At 42.9% G+C, this 16080-nt stretch overlaps 1 protein-coding gene across 2 annotated transcripts; it reads left to right on the top strand.

Moving 5' to 3' along the window:
• On the top strand, positions 1–15881 carry LOC119123025. 2 transcript variants are annotated; one of them, XM_037251790.1, is made up of 24 exons: positions 1–303; positions 4807–5004; positions 5130–6630; positions 7905–8072; positions 8223–8343; positions 8983–9076; positions 9439–9525; positions 9594–9710; positions 9886–9984; positions 10079–10227; positions 10297–10435; positions 10504–10620; positions 10705–10902; positions 11013–11887; positions 11983–12232; positions 12425–12514; positions 12804–13028; positions 13652–13822; positions 14134–14311; positions 14381–14497; positions 14671–14925; positions 15039–15262; positions 15332–15377; positions 15445–15881. In XM_037251790.1, the coding sequence occupies exons 1-23, from the start codon at positions 301–303 to the stop codon at positions 15362–15364; spliced, it is 5409 nt and encodes a 1802-aa protein (XP_037107685.1). In that variant the 5' UTR covers positions 1–300; the 3' UTR covers positions 15365–15377; positions 15445–15881. The 2 variants fall into 2 exon arrangements, with proteins under 2 accessions (XP_037107685.1, XP_037107684.1); XM_037251789.1 differs by having other exon boundaries at positions 7905–8108.
• Positions 15882–16080: the final 199 nt, after the last annotated feature.

Raw genomic sequence — 16080 nt, 5'->3', positions numbered from 1 at the left:
CTCTTTCCCTTCCCTCTCTCTCTCTCCCTGCAGCTCACCCCTGGAAACTCTCAGAGAAGCCAGAGAGCCGTGAACAGGGGAGACTTGCTTGACAACTTGTTTTTCTTCCTCGCACTGCTTGTCGATGAGGAAACAAGTCAGTTTTCCATCAGGATTGTCATGCGGACGTAGTATAACAGATGACAGCTCCTCTGCTGGCGCTCTAAATATGGCAAGGCTCTCTGGGCTGATCCCGGGGAGCGTCTCGGCACAGGATTATAATCAAAGTCGCTGCCTGTTGGAGGAGAAACTTCTGTGAAGATGGTAAACGCACTCATTTGTTTTTGGGGTGTTATTGTTACAGTTTGCTTTCAAAACTCCGTTGCTCCACTGACCTAGTGGGAGAGAGCATGAGTGTCTAGCTTAGGCATGTTTGTCTCTTTGTCTTTGTCAAGTGTGTGTGCAAGTGAAGTCAGATTCCTTTTTCTGGACCTAACTTCAACAGCAACATACAAATGAAGCCCACCCAAGGGAAGTCGCCGTGAGCAGCGCTACACAAAAAGTGGATGTCACTTGAAGGACTAGAAAAGTTTTTGTTGTCCTCAGCACAGTTGGTGGGACTGGTTCCCATCAGCAGCCCGCAGCATCTCACGCCGCTGGAGTGTGAGAAGAGTGACAAAGAGCGGCGCGCAGGCTCTCTTGTTAAGCTTCCTCGAGTCCTTCACTTTTTAAAAGACTTCAATTCATGCGAATGGGCCAAATTCTTTAGTGAGTGGAGGGAGTTCTGGGTGTATGAATACCTCTGCAGCTTTGCGGTTCAACAGTTCATAGGAAGAAACTTGCACTAAAGTACGAATAAAAGTTGATTTCTGTACAACACAGCTTTGTAATCATAGAAAAACTCGAATCACTCTTTGCACACACCAAAATTGTCATTGTTAATGTGCTTTTAAAAGTATTGCTGGAATGAATGAAGGTTTGAAATGTATTCATTGTAACATGTAACAATTGTAACTGGTTGTAACAATTGTAATTGGTTGTACATCTTTCAGATTTTTTGGTTGTCATCACACTTTTAATCTTTGCTATGGGGGCATCATAAAAAGGGCCCAGATCCAAAGAAAAGGTAAATCGATTGAAATTCAAATTTTAAGGCAACAAAATGTTTAAGTTTGCCAATTCAACAAAATATTTACAAACAACTCGGAATTTTGTTTTGTTGTGTTAACCAACATTGTTGCCATAAATGTCAATAATTTAAATGTTAAAGTTGACCAATTTAAACTACTTAACGTGAATGACTTCAATTAGTGAAGTTAATTTTTTGAAATTCAGTCAGCTGAATATCTATTGAGCTCCTAAGTTTTGTTTAACTTGAGGCATCTTTTTCCACATTTTGGTTCATTAATTTACAGATTGCATAATGTAGAAAAATATCCCTAAAAGTATCCATAATGCCTTTTCTTGTTCATCTTATTGTCATGATAAGAACCTGGTCAACAAACAAAAAGATACTATCAGTTGGAATTTAGCCATGGTACAAATATAATTGTCCCTCACCAATGATGAATGAATGACACGTCATATGTAGTCCATTTCCTTCTTTGTCGGTATTCATCTCTGCTAGTGCATCAGTAGCTGGGCTTCCTTGCCATCACCATGTCATCACTTCTTCACTTTAAGTTATCTCAGCTCCCCCGGGAAGCAAAATCATACTTCCTGGCCATTTTGACTTGCCAAATTCCTACTGACAAATCCACGAAAACCATCTGCTCCAACTGTAGTGACAAACGCACCTTGTGCAACTCAATGAGCCAAGTCCTTTTTTTTTTCCGTTTGTTTCAATCAGAAAAGCAAACATTTCGGAGCTGTGGGCAATCGTTTGACTTTGTCCGTTGTCTCGGTTTCGTCAAAGTGGGTCAAGTGCCTTGCAGTGTTTTCAAAACAGAACCTTTGCGGAGTGAATAGCAGATATGTGTTGCAACCGGAGTTCAACGAGTAGGCCCAAATGTTTAACGTTTGTTTTAAAACAAACAGTATTACACTACGTTGGTCGGGCTAAAGAATTTCATAGTTCGTAAGAAAATAATGAAGCGAGTGAATAAACGAGTTGGACTGGACTCCTGCCCTGAAACTAATTCTTCAGTTTAACATTCGATACCCTCAAAATATTTTCTTGTATTTTCACTTCCTGTACTGTTGCTATAGTGACGAGGTGGTCCTTACTTTTGTAAATTCAAATGTTAGCTTAACCAATTGGATGTCTGCGTTTGTGTGTTGTCAATTAACCTTTTCATGTTACAAACTGCGCTCCACAAATAGAAAATACTAACTAATCCTGAAAGAAAGGAATTTGCTTCATTTTTGGCATCCGTGTGTACGGGAGCAACGTACAGTCTTAGATGGGCTTTTTTATCGGGTAAAAGGATTTAAGATGTCATCTCGGGACGGAGCGTCTGTCTGCTGATGTTAACAAGAATAGATCGCACGCATAGACAAGTGTGACTCCCTTCCACTCGGAGGAAGAAAGAGTGGAGGAGGCAGAGCAGCATGGAGGTCCCAGTTACAAGTGTATGTGATTATATGGGGTGGGCTGGGATGACATGATTTATTGAAAAGGATTATTACTGGTCTATTTTTACTGAAAATATGTCAAAATGGAATTCAGGGTTGGGGCATTGTGTTAGCAATTGTTTTTCATAACTTTTACAAAACTTTTCACTTCAGTTAAAACTGCTAAGTATATATTAAAGTACATTTTATTAATTTGATGTATTTTTACTGTCATTTTATTTTTGTTACGCATTTGTTAGGTAGCAAATGACTGATTTTGGATGCATGCATGTTTACGGCTTATTTTGATAGGAACAATCTGAGGTTTTGCTGCAGTCACACTGGAAGATAACCGATGCAAATTTGATTTGTACCCACATTTGGAAGAGGCCTGATTCTTATCTATGGTTATCAGATTCCATACGGGTATTATTCTCGCAACCCTGCCATGATGTCTATCAGAATATATATATATTAAAAAAAAAAACACGCGATGTCATGTAACTCAAATGAGCCAACTCTAGCCCAACGTGCTTATTAAAATGTTTTTTTTCAAGCCCATGTGAACAATAACCATTCTAGATAATGTCAGAAAATAATAAATCACCGCACCAGTCATGGTGATTCTCATGATTAGCATGAATAGCAATTTCAATTTTCTGCAAGAGCTTGAGCCATTTCTCAAAGCCCTGGTGGCCCTCAGCCCTGTCCCACAACTTTCTTGACATAGATTTCCTTCTCCTTTTTGACATCACTGAGCACATGTCTGTTTAGCAAACATGCCCAGGCGTTATACGACATCAGCACTCTGTTGCCATACTGTCCGTATCTGTCGTCACGGCTGAGTGGCTGGTGTTTTCCTATACGGCCCTTGGATGTACTGGCTTGTCCCTACATGCAGGATACGTGTTTGTGCTGCTAACTAACATTAGCCTGGAGGTCACTTTCTTCCCAGAATCTTTTTTGGGGGGGATGTGATGACATCTGCAAATGCATTGTGAGTCCCAAGAGCTTGTGTCCATTTAGTTAATCTCTACAATCACAGCAAGGCCAGTTTAGCCTCTCTAACCCTTCCCCTTCTTCGTGGTTAATGGCAAAGTGCCACTGCAGTACAGATCTTGACTACTTGTTTATACAACAGCTCGAATCGGCTTGTTTGACCCAAAGCCAGAGGCAATGTGGAGAAACAAAGGCTGCAAATAGCCCCGGGGCGTCTTAAATGGCAGACAGGACAAAAAAAGAGCGCAGGAACTTTTATTGCTAATAATTGTCCACACCGGTATGTTAAATCAGGAGACACAAAGAGCTTTGCTGGAGTCCGACTCCCTTTTCCGAGCTAAATCGCATGCAACATGGGCAATAGTGGGAAGAAAGGAGGCGGCTGTGGAATGTGGCCATCGGCTCACCAATCTCTGATAAAGGCCGGGATAGAAATCCAACGGAACGCTGCATTCTGGCTGTTTGTGGGAGTGAAACTATGAAAAGCGGCCACTGCGTTTACAGTATTGTTTGAATCCTTATTGACACAATACATGAATTTACTCTGGTATGACAAGATGTGCCAAACCAAACTTTGAAGCAATTGAAATCTCTAACAATGGGAAAAAGCCACTTCCCAGTGTTATGTTTTAATAGCTGTGACTTGAGGCTCACATGCATACAGTAGAGCTGGAACAGCTGTGATGCATTACTGCTCAAAAGCCAGACTCGGAGGTATTTTGTTCTCCTTTAGATAATCTATTGTTACAGATGTGCACACACACAAAAAAAAGAAAACATTCTTTTCGACTTAGCACACGCTGAAAGATACTAAATCCTCACAGATCAAATGTTGTTAATTTGACAAATACATAGCATATTAAGGCATAACTGAAGACTTTACTGAAGCATTCAATGAAAAACAGCGATGACCTCACTTCTCAGTGTGCCACGAATATCCAATATGGTCACACCAGCATCAGTCCCAGCCCAAGCAGTGTGAGGTCTTTGAAGCTGCTGTACTGTGTTTACTCTGGGTCAGGCTCTGGTCTTGGTGTGGCTGTCAGCCTAAATGAGGAAGGGGCTGAAAACAGGCTTCTTTGTGGGTCTGGGAGATTAACACAGCTGGGCACTGTGATGCGATCGTATGAATAGCAGACATGCTGTAGCTAGCAGCTAAGACTTGGACGTATCCTGATCATGCGTCGGTCATGACTTTATCATCGTTGTGAGCCGTTCACCCTGTCTCAAAGAGACTACAATTGAACTCAATCATTTCTTGTTGTGGTTGTGCAGAATCCAGAATCTCTGGACTCATCCATCCAGAGCGCCCTCTCGGCACTCTACCCGCCTTTTGAAGCCACGGCGCCCATCGTCCTCAGCCAGCTCTTCCGCACCATCGAGGAGCATTACCATGGCGATGCCTTGCGGTGTCTACTTGATTTCCTGATACCTTCAAAACACCTGCTGGAAAGTGTACAGCAGGCGGCATGTGTAAGTCTTACCAAAAACTCCATCACAAGTTCAATCCATTGATCTAAGCTAATCAAAGACTATTTCAAATTCACGAGGCAAGAGATGGAGACACATTCGATGAAACTCTGCTTCTATATTTCCAGGCTGGATATTCCGATGTGGTTTTCCGCTGTGAGGGCTGGCCTCTCTGCCTCCATAACAGAACCGTCGTCCAGTTAGCGCCAGTGAACCCTTTACTCCTGCGTCCTGGAGACTTTTATCTCCAGGTGGAACCATTTGGCGAACAGGCGGCTCGTATCGTCCTCAAAAGCCTTCTGGAAGCCGGAGGTCGGGAAGTGGAGGAGACCCCTATCCCTGAGACTTCCTATCCGTGCATCTTCACTGAAAACTGGCTGAGGGACATCAATGATGGACGCCAGGGGACTCCTCTGTCACGCTGCTTACTTTGCACGGACCAAGGAGTCATCAAGTTACCATGGGCAGAGGTGGCCGTCCCAGAATTTCTGGACAAGCCAAAGGTTATGAGCACTCATCAGGAAGCTTCTCCTGAGCCAAAGCCAATGTCAGTTCCGTCCACTTACGGCGCATCCACTCTGCCGCTGGAGGCTCGGGTTCGACCTTTCAAAGATAGGATGTCAGCTTCTCTAAGACCTGTGGATTCTTCTTCCAAACTTGTCAGATTAGAACGTTATCAAAGAATCCCCAGATCCTATTCCAAACCTCTAATCAAACCTGTTGGTTGGGTGTCCCCTAACACCTGGGACAGCCGCAACCATCTCGAAATTGAAGGCGATTATGTCGACTTGGTGGATGTTGCACAAGTAACCAAACACGACGGCCGTTCAAATCCACCAAAGTCCGTCTTGATCAAACCTGTCAGACCACCGCCGTCCGCGCCACTGGCCAGCAGCGTTTTCTGCGGACGCACTCTACAGTATGCCGAAGAACCTTGTATGCCTTGCAGTCAGGGAAAGCTGGGGGAGGACCTCTCAGAGCAAGACATCAAGTGTCGGAACAGAGACTCTTACCTAGCGGCGCTGAGAAACCCTGTCCCTTTAGAAAAAGGGAGCGTTGACCTCGCGGCGCTAGAGGAGGTCAGCCATTGCGAAGATTTGGAGCAAAACAATAAACTTGGACAGTTTTGTAACCACTGTAATACGCCCATGTCAGGCTACCACGTCTGCCAAAAGAGGCACTACTGTGAGCCAATAACACAAATATTTGGCTCCAGTCACAAAAATCTCCCCACAAGCTCTGAATCAGAGGACATTTTGACAGAATCACCCATTATTTTGTCATCGACCCCTGGCTTAAGTTACAGTCATAAATTTCAAACCAAACTTCTTTCTCAGTCTGAGCACATGGAGCGACCTAGGCTATTTTTAGATATGCGTGACGATTCCGACAAGAAGTCGGAGCAGAAAGTGGATGTTATGAAATCATCAGGCAAACACAAATTTAAGGTCAGGTCTCTGTCGACTGTATCGGACACTCCTAAAGGGAGTCCACATTTCTACAAACCCAGTAACAGGAGCCACAGTGATATTTGCCCAGAGACAATTAGTAGCATGATGCAGTGCAAAAAATCAGATCTACCAGATGAAGTGACCACCAAGCTGGAAAAACTGAAATTCTACAGAAAAGGTAACAAGTTGAAATGAAATGTCCTTCTTTTAGATGTTGTTGTTAATGGTCATGTTTCTAAAGAGTTTCTTGAGAACATTTGCAAATAGTCTCATTATATTGCAAAGGACACACATCATAAAGACTCATCTAACGGCGGTTTATCTTCAATGGATCCTGTCTCAATAATTGTTTCGTAATGTGGCTGCATTTATATCACTACAATTATGGCTTTCTCCGCCCCATTTAAACAGAGAGCTTGTGATGAATTGATGCTCTGCAATTTACTGTGCAGATGGACATCGTAACATGCCAGAAGAGCCATTTTGTGTCTCACTGACATACACGATCCCTTGCACCTCGAGAGGATGCGTGGCCAGATTTTGACCGGAGATAAGCATGTCACGGACTATTAAAGCAGCAAAGGCAGAAAGCACAGAGCAGTCTTTGTTGGCCCAGAGGAGAGAGCAATTAAGATTTTTGAAATCAAAGGCGGGTTTCGTCTGGGCCACTGCAGTGTTTAGTTACAGCGAGCATGTCCACATTTGAAAAGCTTTACACACAGCTGTGCAGGTGTTTTGAGTTTAAGGAAGGCTGCCAGGAGTCATCGCTTGCAATGTAACTACCGTATTTTCCGGACTATAAGGCGCACCTTCAATGAATGGCCCATTTTAAAACATTGTCCTGATATAAGGCGCACCGGACTATAAGGCGCACCATTAATGCATCATGTCAGATTTTTAATCCAAATCAAATCATTCTCCATTTTATCTTTTTTTTTTTTCAACTACAGACACAACAAATTACTTTATAATCACAAAATAATGATCCATAGTCTTTTTGATTCATGATTCATAGTCTTCAGCGGGCCACTTATGATTGATTTCATGACACAATGCTTCGGGCCAGTTTAAATTGAGGAATTTGGTCCATATATAAGGCGCACCGGACTATAAGGCGCACTGTCGGCTTTTGAGAAAATTTTAGGTTTTTAGGGGCCCCTTATAGTCCGGAAAATACGGTAGTATAAAATCACAGACGTTGATCCTATGGAATCACTTCCTTGAGAAGCTTAAGCATCATTGAGTCAGTCCCTTGAAAGTGGTGTTATTCTAGTCGCGCTAGTGGCTTCCTGTGTTGAGTTTCCGTGTTCTCCCTCAGGCTTTTTCAGGATTTGTTCCGGAAACTCCACATTTCCTCACACATTCCCAAAACATACGTTTTAGGTTAATAGATGACTGTAAACTGTCCATAGATGTCGTGGCTTCAAAATACACGTTTGTGTTTACTGGCAGATTCCCACCAGCCAAGCGGAATTGAAACTCCCTCCACTTCAAATGGACCGCATCTGAGATTGCAGAACTCAAAGACAGATGACAAATCTTCCTCTCAACTCACCTCTGTTAGCGCTACACCACCACCACAATCTCTTCAAAGTCTGAAGTCCACTCTTCAAACCGTTGGTGGTTTGCTTGAACTAGCTATCATTTATTTACCAGGTACTTTGTCTTAATGTTTGAACAATTCAAGATGAGTGGCAGGCAGCATTTATGGAGGCCAATATTAACCTTGTCAATTATTTTCGGTACTTCCTTTTATTTGCTCACCTTCAGGCAGCCGGGATAAGACTGGCCGTGCAGTGGCGGAAGTTCACTGTGATAAGGAATGGACCTCATCTCCTCTATCTGCACAGAATCTATGCGAGTTACTCCTCTATCTCCATTCCATACCCAGGTGCTGCATTGAGAATCAAATTTTGGAAGCTTGCAGTCCTATTAGAGTGCGGTGGCCTTTAAGGGTCAAAAATTGTTTGGTGAAGAACTTTAACAGTATTACACTACATTGCTTTTTATGAGTATACAAAATTGCTGCATGCTTAATATAAAGATTTTAAAATTCACCACTAGTTGATTGTATTAAGTTGAGGGAGGCAAATGTGGGAGTATGTAATAAGTGTTTGTGCCACAAGAGGGCAGCAGAATGCACTTATTTAACTTTGCCATTTATTCTCTGCTAATACTTCAACAGTGGTTTATGTTTACCCTGGCACTCACATAGTCCTTGAAGCTCAAGAACCAATTGATAGCGCCCTTCTCCTCTTTAAAGCCACAGCTCCAAAGTATGTACTGTAGCCAGGCTGGCTGCCAACTGTCTGGTATGCAAGTCCGCCCTGCTAGAATTAGCACACATGCCTGACGTAGGCACAACTAACTCAAGAGCATCCAGGCCATTGTAATGGGCGCGGCAAAGCAAGAATATGTGTCTCAGACACAGAGAGATAAAGCGATAAAAGATAATTACAGATCTCAAAGGCCCACGTGAGGAAGAGAACATGCTTGAATGTGCCCTAAGGTGACTCATTGTTTTTTTTAGGAAAGATGTTCAAGAGCTGGGAATGACTTTGGTCGTTGACGCCAGGAAAAAAGCACCTCCGCCTCAACTCTACAAAGCTCTGCTCATGGCACAGGTTAGAATAACAATAGGAGACAAAGGCACAAAAGACTGAAAAGTGAAAGATCCATCCACGCTAAAGAAACTGCATGGATGGATGTTTTGCTTTACACACACTAGAGGGCGACACTTCACTCTTCTGGGAACATTCTTTGAATTATTACTTGTGTGTGGGAATTACTGCACCAATATCCAGAAGAGCATTTGTCACAAATGACAAATTTTAATTACCAGGTAACAAGAAGCCTAACACACAAGGTATTAAAATGTGTGACTAGTATTTTTGTCCTTATAGTGCGTGGGAAGTACAAACATTTTAAAACGGCAATGAATGACTTGTACACAAGAGCCACACACAGTCTTTGCTGTTCATAACAGGAGCAAGCACTGCACGCTGTCCACAGTGTAGTAATGCTGGTGGATAAAGACACATGTCCACGCCCTGAAAAGCAGCCTGGTCTGCAGGTAAGAAATACCAAAGTCAGTCGCACAGTTGTGCATTTCCGTGCCCATTTGCATGTTGTCACTGCTAGATGGACTTGGTGACGTCTATGAAAGCACTCTACAAGACGGTGGACGCTTCACAGTTGACCTCTGAGCTGGGAGGAACATTCACCTACAGCCATAAAGATTGGCTCCAATTCCATCAGGTAATGCCAAAAAAAAAGTATATTAGTTATGTCAGGAATGATGGACAGTTTTTGTTGTTGTTTTTTTTAACAAAAGTTGAAAGTAACTCCTGTGTGAATGACAGCATGTTGGGGTTTCACTTCCAGACAGTTACTGCGTTATGTTCCACTAAAGTGTAAATACATTCCATTTCAGAGACTGGTTTCTTTCATAAGTGACCTTCACGAGGCTGACAGTTTCTTACAGAGGGCTATTACTAAAGTGAATGAAGTCAATGTCATGGACACAGCCCAGGTAAAAGAAATATTTATTTTTATGAATAGTGTTGCACTGAATGAGTCCTGTTTTTTTTTTTTTTGAACGCTCAATGAATGTTTTCCTGTTGCAGGAGGTTCGTGAATGCATTCAAGAACAAAGGGATTCGATGAAGAATGTGCTGGAGGATGCTCGGTTGGTGACCCTGCAAAGAGAAGGCGGGGCGGTGCTGGCCAGAATGAGGAGGGAAGAATTTCGCTTTCCACAGTCTGAAGACTACAGGTAGCGCACAATGCGTAGTACCACGTTTGTCCTCTTGGTGAACACAAACATGCACGTGTGTCGTTGCAGAGATGCTCTGGAGTCAGTGACGCATCTGTACAACCAGGTTGAGGAGAAACTCCATATGCTGGTGATGCGATCGAACGAATCACTTCAGCAATTGGAGTACCTTTTTGTGCTCCGAGACATGGATGCAAAAATTAAAGAGGTACTGCGAGTTCGGACGCAACGTGAGGCGAAACGTCGCTAATATTGCCGTGGCATTATATTTTGCAGTCGGCTGTGTGGTTCAGCGAAGAAGGTGAACATAGACTGAAGGAATTTGACCAAAAAGATCATTTGTACACCGAGGACATCTTGCAGCGGTACGACACATTCCTCCTTCAAGCAAAGGTACAGACATCCTCATAGTGACTGGAAAAAAAAAACATCCCTGTGTCTATAAAATGTCCAAAACCTCCGTATTGTTTATTCCAGGAAAAACAACAGCACGCTTTGTCTCTCGTGAGTGAAGCAGAAAAAAATGTGGGTTCAAGTGCATCCAGTCCGGTGGCGGATGTTTTTCAGACAGTCCTCAACACATTCAAGTGCAATGTCGATGACTTTATGTCCCGAGCGGAGCAGATACACAAGGAACTCACCACACTTGTGAAAGTGCACCGCTTCTGTGAGCAGGTTGGAGTCGCCATCTTGCTTGTGACTTTTAATTGCACTCCCAGTTTGACTGACATGAGCTAACTTAAAAGCTACACTTTGTTTTTTTCTCTCTCTCTCTCTCTCTGTAGGCTTGTGCCTTGGCCAAGGAATGCGGTCATTTTTTAGAGCAGGTAGAGCACGAGTGTTACTTGGCTCAGACCAATCTCAGCACACTGCAGATGTATGAAGAGAGATTAGGTGATGAGTTCTCCACCCGGAATTTCCAGGCCTTGAAATCTAAGGCCTGTTCTTTAAGATCGGGCTCCTCGGGGGCGATGAAAGTGTGGAATGCGGCTTGGGTGCGGTGCCAAGAAGTCAGGCAGCGTCTTGAGAAGATGCAGAAGAAGAAGAAGGCATGCAGAGATAAGAAGCACAACCAACAGACCATGGTTGTAAGCACTCATGGGCAGACTGGAGGAATGGAGAGTAAGACTGAAATGAGGGAGGTTGAATCCTCCCTGACCCAGCATGCGAACTCTCAAAAAGTTTACATCCCTCAAAATCAACACACCAAAGCTGCATCCTTGAAAGCGAATGAAAACGGAGAACCTCCAGCTCTGAAGCTTCTCCCGCAAAGAAAGGGAGAAACAAAATGGAAGCCAAGAGGGCATCGCAGTGAGGCTGATCTGAGGAGAACAGCCTCGGTTCAAACGGAGGCCGACGTTTCTCGGCACCGAGTCTTGAGTCGCTCCCTGAGTGAGGGATCGTGTATAACCACTTATTCGCCATTCGCCTTTGCTCTTGCACCTTTTCATGAAAAACAGCCACTCTGTCAGACGAGTAAGCGAACGTCAGAACAAAACCCGGAGCCTCTCCAAAGCCTGCCTTCTTCCTACTTCGAGAATCTGAGCTTCAAATCAACAGAGGGCGATCAGGAAGGTCTCACCAAAGAACATCCAGCTCCGACCCTGAGTTGCGATAATGAGACAATCGTCGTCCCAACAGACAATGGAAGCAATATTTTGTACGTTAGACTCCCTTCATTTAAAAAATAGTGACGTCTTGTCTCGGAAACTCATGATCTAAAACACACTCTCTCGGTTATAATCATACTTTCAGGAAACTACAAAAGATCATGGAGGAGCTTCTGTCCACAGAGAGGGAATACGTAAAAGCTCTAGGCTATGTTCGGGAGCACTACTTCCCCGAATTGGAGAGAAGCGACGTACCGCAAGACCTCAGGGGTCAGAAAGGGAGCATCTTTGGTAACCTGGAAAAACTGCATGATTTCCACCACCATCATTTCATGAGTGAGCTGGAGAACTGCGCTAATGAACCCTTCAGGGTGGGGCGCTGCTTCTTACGACATGTACGTGAAGCAACGAGTCATTTCAACAGAATTCCACAGAAGTCACAATGACATATTACTAACAAATGATATTTGTTAAAGGATAACATGTGGCGCAATCTTAAAATTGTGAAATATTATAAATTACACCAAGTATGGAGTGTGATAATGCTCTAATCTAATAGTATTGTTTTTTCCTTCCTCCCCTTTTAGAGAGAAAACTTTGCTCTGTATGCCCTTTACAGCAAAAACAAACCACAGTCTGATAGTCTTCTCATCAATCATGGAAAGGCTTTCTTCAAGGTGAATCACATTTTACTCTGAATTCAATCGTGCATTTTTTTTTTTAACATGAGGGGAGGGATGGTTCCCCAACCGTCTACTTGAAGAATGTTATCATGTCACGGTGGAGATTTTTGGCTTACATGCACCTGGTTAGCATGCAAACATTGATAGGACTTGTGATGAGCACTTCTTCAAATATTATTATTGGTATTCCGCCAACAAACTCTTAGACCCGGATTATCATCTGAAGGTATTTTTCATTTAGTGTTCTTCTTTGAAAGATCTCTCCTGTTTCCTTGCCCACCAGCAAAAGCAGCTGGCTCTCAGGGACAAAATGGACCTGTGGTCTTACTTACTGAAACCGGTGCAGCGGATCAGTAAGTACAGCCTGCTGCTGCAAGACATGATGAGGGAGTGCGCGCCAGGACAAGTCAGAGAGCTGGCCGAACTCAAAGCTGCCCTGGAGGTCGTTCACTTCCAGCTCAGACACGGCAACAATCTGCTGGCCATGGACGCCATCCGCCATTGTGACGTGAGGACAACTCCACTGTTGTACATTACAATTTCTGTTTATAGGTCAGGACCAGAGATGAAAATAATGTTCTAGGTGGAGTACCACCTGGAGCGGTTGTCAGCCAACTGACATTTGTGGGTTTATTAGAGCAGGGGTCAAGAAATGTCAATTATCATCAATAACGTGACCGGTGTCATGGATGAATAAAATCAATTCTTCAAAATACAGTATAATTAAAAGGTAATTTGAGCAGAATTGCTGTTTTAGAAGTTTGTGTCTACATTTACTTATGATGCAATTTAGAAATGCTGCAGAGAAGCGCAGATGACAAATAACAAAGGAAACTTAACTGACAGGGGAAAAACAAGCGGAGGCGGAAATGTGGCTTCTTTAATTTAGTATGATCAATCTTCATTCATCTTGGACGGGAGTTTCAAATGCTAATATTTCTTCCATCTGCTCTGCGGAATGAATCTAAGGTGCTGCCTGCAAGGCAGTCAAATCCGTGGCCCATCGCAAGTCATTTTTTATAAGAAACATTCCATCTGTTTTATGAATAAATGATCTCTGTTACAAAAGATGCAAAAATATGACATTCCATCTTGATTGAGGTTTGGTATCATTCTCTTTACGCCCTGCAGGTTAATCTCAAGGAGCAAGGGCAGTTAATTCGCCAGGACGAGTTCTTTGTAACATTTAGGAAGAAAAAATGCTCCCGTCATATTTTCCTTTTTCAAGAACTCATCCTCTTTAGCAAAACCAGGAAGACCGACGTGGGGAATGATACGTACGTCTACAAACAGTCATTCAAGGTACACATACACACCAATGTATTTTTTTTTTTTAAATTTAGGTGCCATAATACATATACAAAATTGCTCAATGTACTTTGGGTGTTGCCTCCACTTGCACTTCTGCAACAAGTTAGTGGACTGAGGTTTGCTGCAGTAACAAAACTTGGGCAATTTGCTCTACTTGTTGCAAAGTTATGACCAATGTCAACCAACCACCATGTCACACACATGTTCACATTTTAATAAGCATAAAATAAAGGCAAACCTCACAGGTCCAGTCCAGTCTAGGCCAAATAATTAATAATCATGACTGTGGTGTTTGTTTTCAGACATCAGACGTCGGCATGACCCAAAACACCGGCGACACCGGTCTTTGCTTTGAAATTTGGTTCAGAAAGCGGAAAACCCAAGACACGTACACACTGCAAGCATTTAGCCGGGAACTGAAGGAGGCTTGGACTAAAGACCTGGAACGGATCCTCTGGGATCAGGCACTACACAACCGAGGTAGAAAAGTAACTTTTACAAACGTGGGCACTCATACATGACTTATTATTTCTTCCATGTGTCCATCAGAGATCCGTATGCAAGAGCGAGTCTTTATGGGAATTGGAAACAAACCCTTTATGGACATCCAACCCAGTGAGGCAGCTATCAGTGACAGAGCTGTTGACTGCGGGCTGATGGCAAGAGGTAAAGCAATCTTTTTTCATTCTAATATGAGCAGTTCTGAGGTTGCAAGTTTGGTTTTATGGCTTCCTCATACATTCCAAATAAAGCCCCAATGGAGACGATAGAAAGTCAATAGATGGATATATTTTAATTTATCCACAAAATGTGTTTGTGTTTATGCTGCTCTCCTTTAGAAAACAAGATGCTGGCCCATGGTGGTGCATACGGGCCACACAACGGTCTTACCGGGGCACGGCCAAAATCTGCTGCTTCACGGAGTACTTCGTCCTCGTCTTCTTCCTCGGGACGGGGCTCCTTGTCCCCGGCGACATATTTCTGTGGGCCAAAGCGGAAGATGTTAATAAGTGGCTTGGAAGAATACGTATCACCAGCGGGGGTTCTAGAGGAGGATGACGTCGACCGTGAGAGTGGGAGTCACAACTTACTGTGTAAGAGTCCATTTCAACGATTTGGTGCAAAAATTTGGGCAGTGAGTGTTTACGTTTTTGCTTTTAAATACAACGGAATGGAATGTGATGACTTTTGGATGGTCTTTGTGCAGTGGACAGCTCAGAGTCTTCCGGAGAAAGTGTGAGCGGCCTCAGCTGCTCCGCTCACAGTTACCGCTCTGCTCTGGAAAGGGACACTGAGGACACGTCTTCAGTCTTCACCTCCGCCATCGCTGTCAGGGAGGCGGCGAGCTCCATCCCAACGGGAGCTTGCGAAGCCTCTGAACAAAGCCAAGCAGCAGTCGTACTTCAGGCCAAGAACGTGCTTTGTGCTAAGGTGTAGCACCAAAGCCTTGCAATACTTTTTGAATATATTTGCAATAATCGAAAATACTCTTTGTTGCAGAATTCAAGTGTTGGCAAGTTCACTGAGGTGTGAGCTATCACATGAGGTAAAGTGACATTAGATGTTTACAATTTGCTCTTCTGATTCACTCACTCAATTTTTCTTTTTTTCAGATTGAGAGTACTCGAGAGAGCCAAGATTATTTAGTAGCAGGAGATGAGCAGTCGTTGTATAATATTGTGTCAACCTGGTTTCTAATCTCACTTTCGACAAATTATAAAAAGTGACACAGCTTTGTATTGATTGAAGGTAACACACGTTAACAGGATCATAGCGATATTTCAGTTTTTGTTTATTCTCAGCAAACTAAACAACTGTGGAAGGATGCAGTTGAATAATAATGCGGACACTAAATAACAGTTTGAGGGTACGATTACAAAAACATATCAAGATTTATTTTATAACCTGCAGCTTTCTGTACATACGTATCCAGCTTTATGTATTTACAACACTAATGTTGCCTTTCTATTTGTCAGTGGTTTGTTTGTGTTTTACTATATTTTTATTTGCAACTCATATTTTTCTAATAATAAATCCAATTTAAAAAGTACATCCAGACTAGCCTTTTATTGTTTAGTATAAGGTTTACAATTTTTATTTCATCATTTAAGAAGCAGAACTACACATGTCCCAATTTTTTTTTTATCTGTTTATCTATTTTGTAGCTATTATAATTGTTTTTTGTTTTTTTTGCACATCCGCAACAATCCTCATAATCCGACATTTAGTATAACCACAATCAAAAACAA

This window comes from Syngnathus acus, chromosome 5, assembly GCF_901709675.1.
Source record: "Syngnathus acus chromosome 5, fSynAcu1.2, whole genome shotgun sequence".
NCBI classification, from domain to species: Eukaryota; Metazoa; Chordata; class Actinopteri; order Syngnathiformes; family Syngnathidae; genus Syngnathus; species Syngnathus acus.
The sequence above is the reverse complement of the archived record's forward strand: the minus strand, read 5'-3'. Positions and strand labels throughout refer to the sequence as shown.

What these genes read in the sequence shown, in the direction of transcription:
- LOC119123025 (XM_037251789.1), top strand. An exon ending in ATGTCATGGACACAGCCCAG is followed by an intron (nt 9,985 to 10,078) that starts GTAAAAGAAATA and finishes TTCCTGTTGCAG; the next exon opens with GAGGTTCGTGAATGCATTCA. An exon ending in GGCGCTGCTTCTTACGACAT is followed by an intron (nt 12,233 to 12,424) that starts GTACGTGAAGCA and finishes CTCCCCTTTTAG; the next exon opens with AGAGAAAACTTTGCTCTGTA.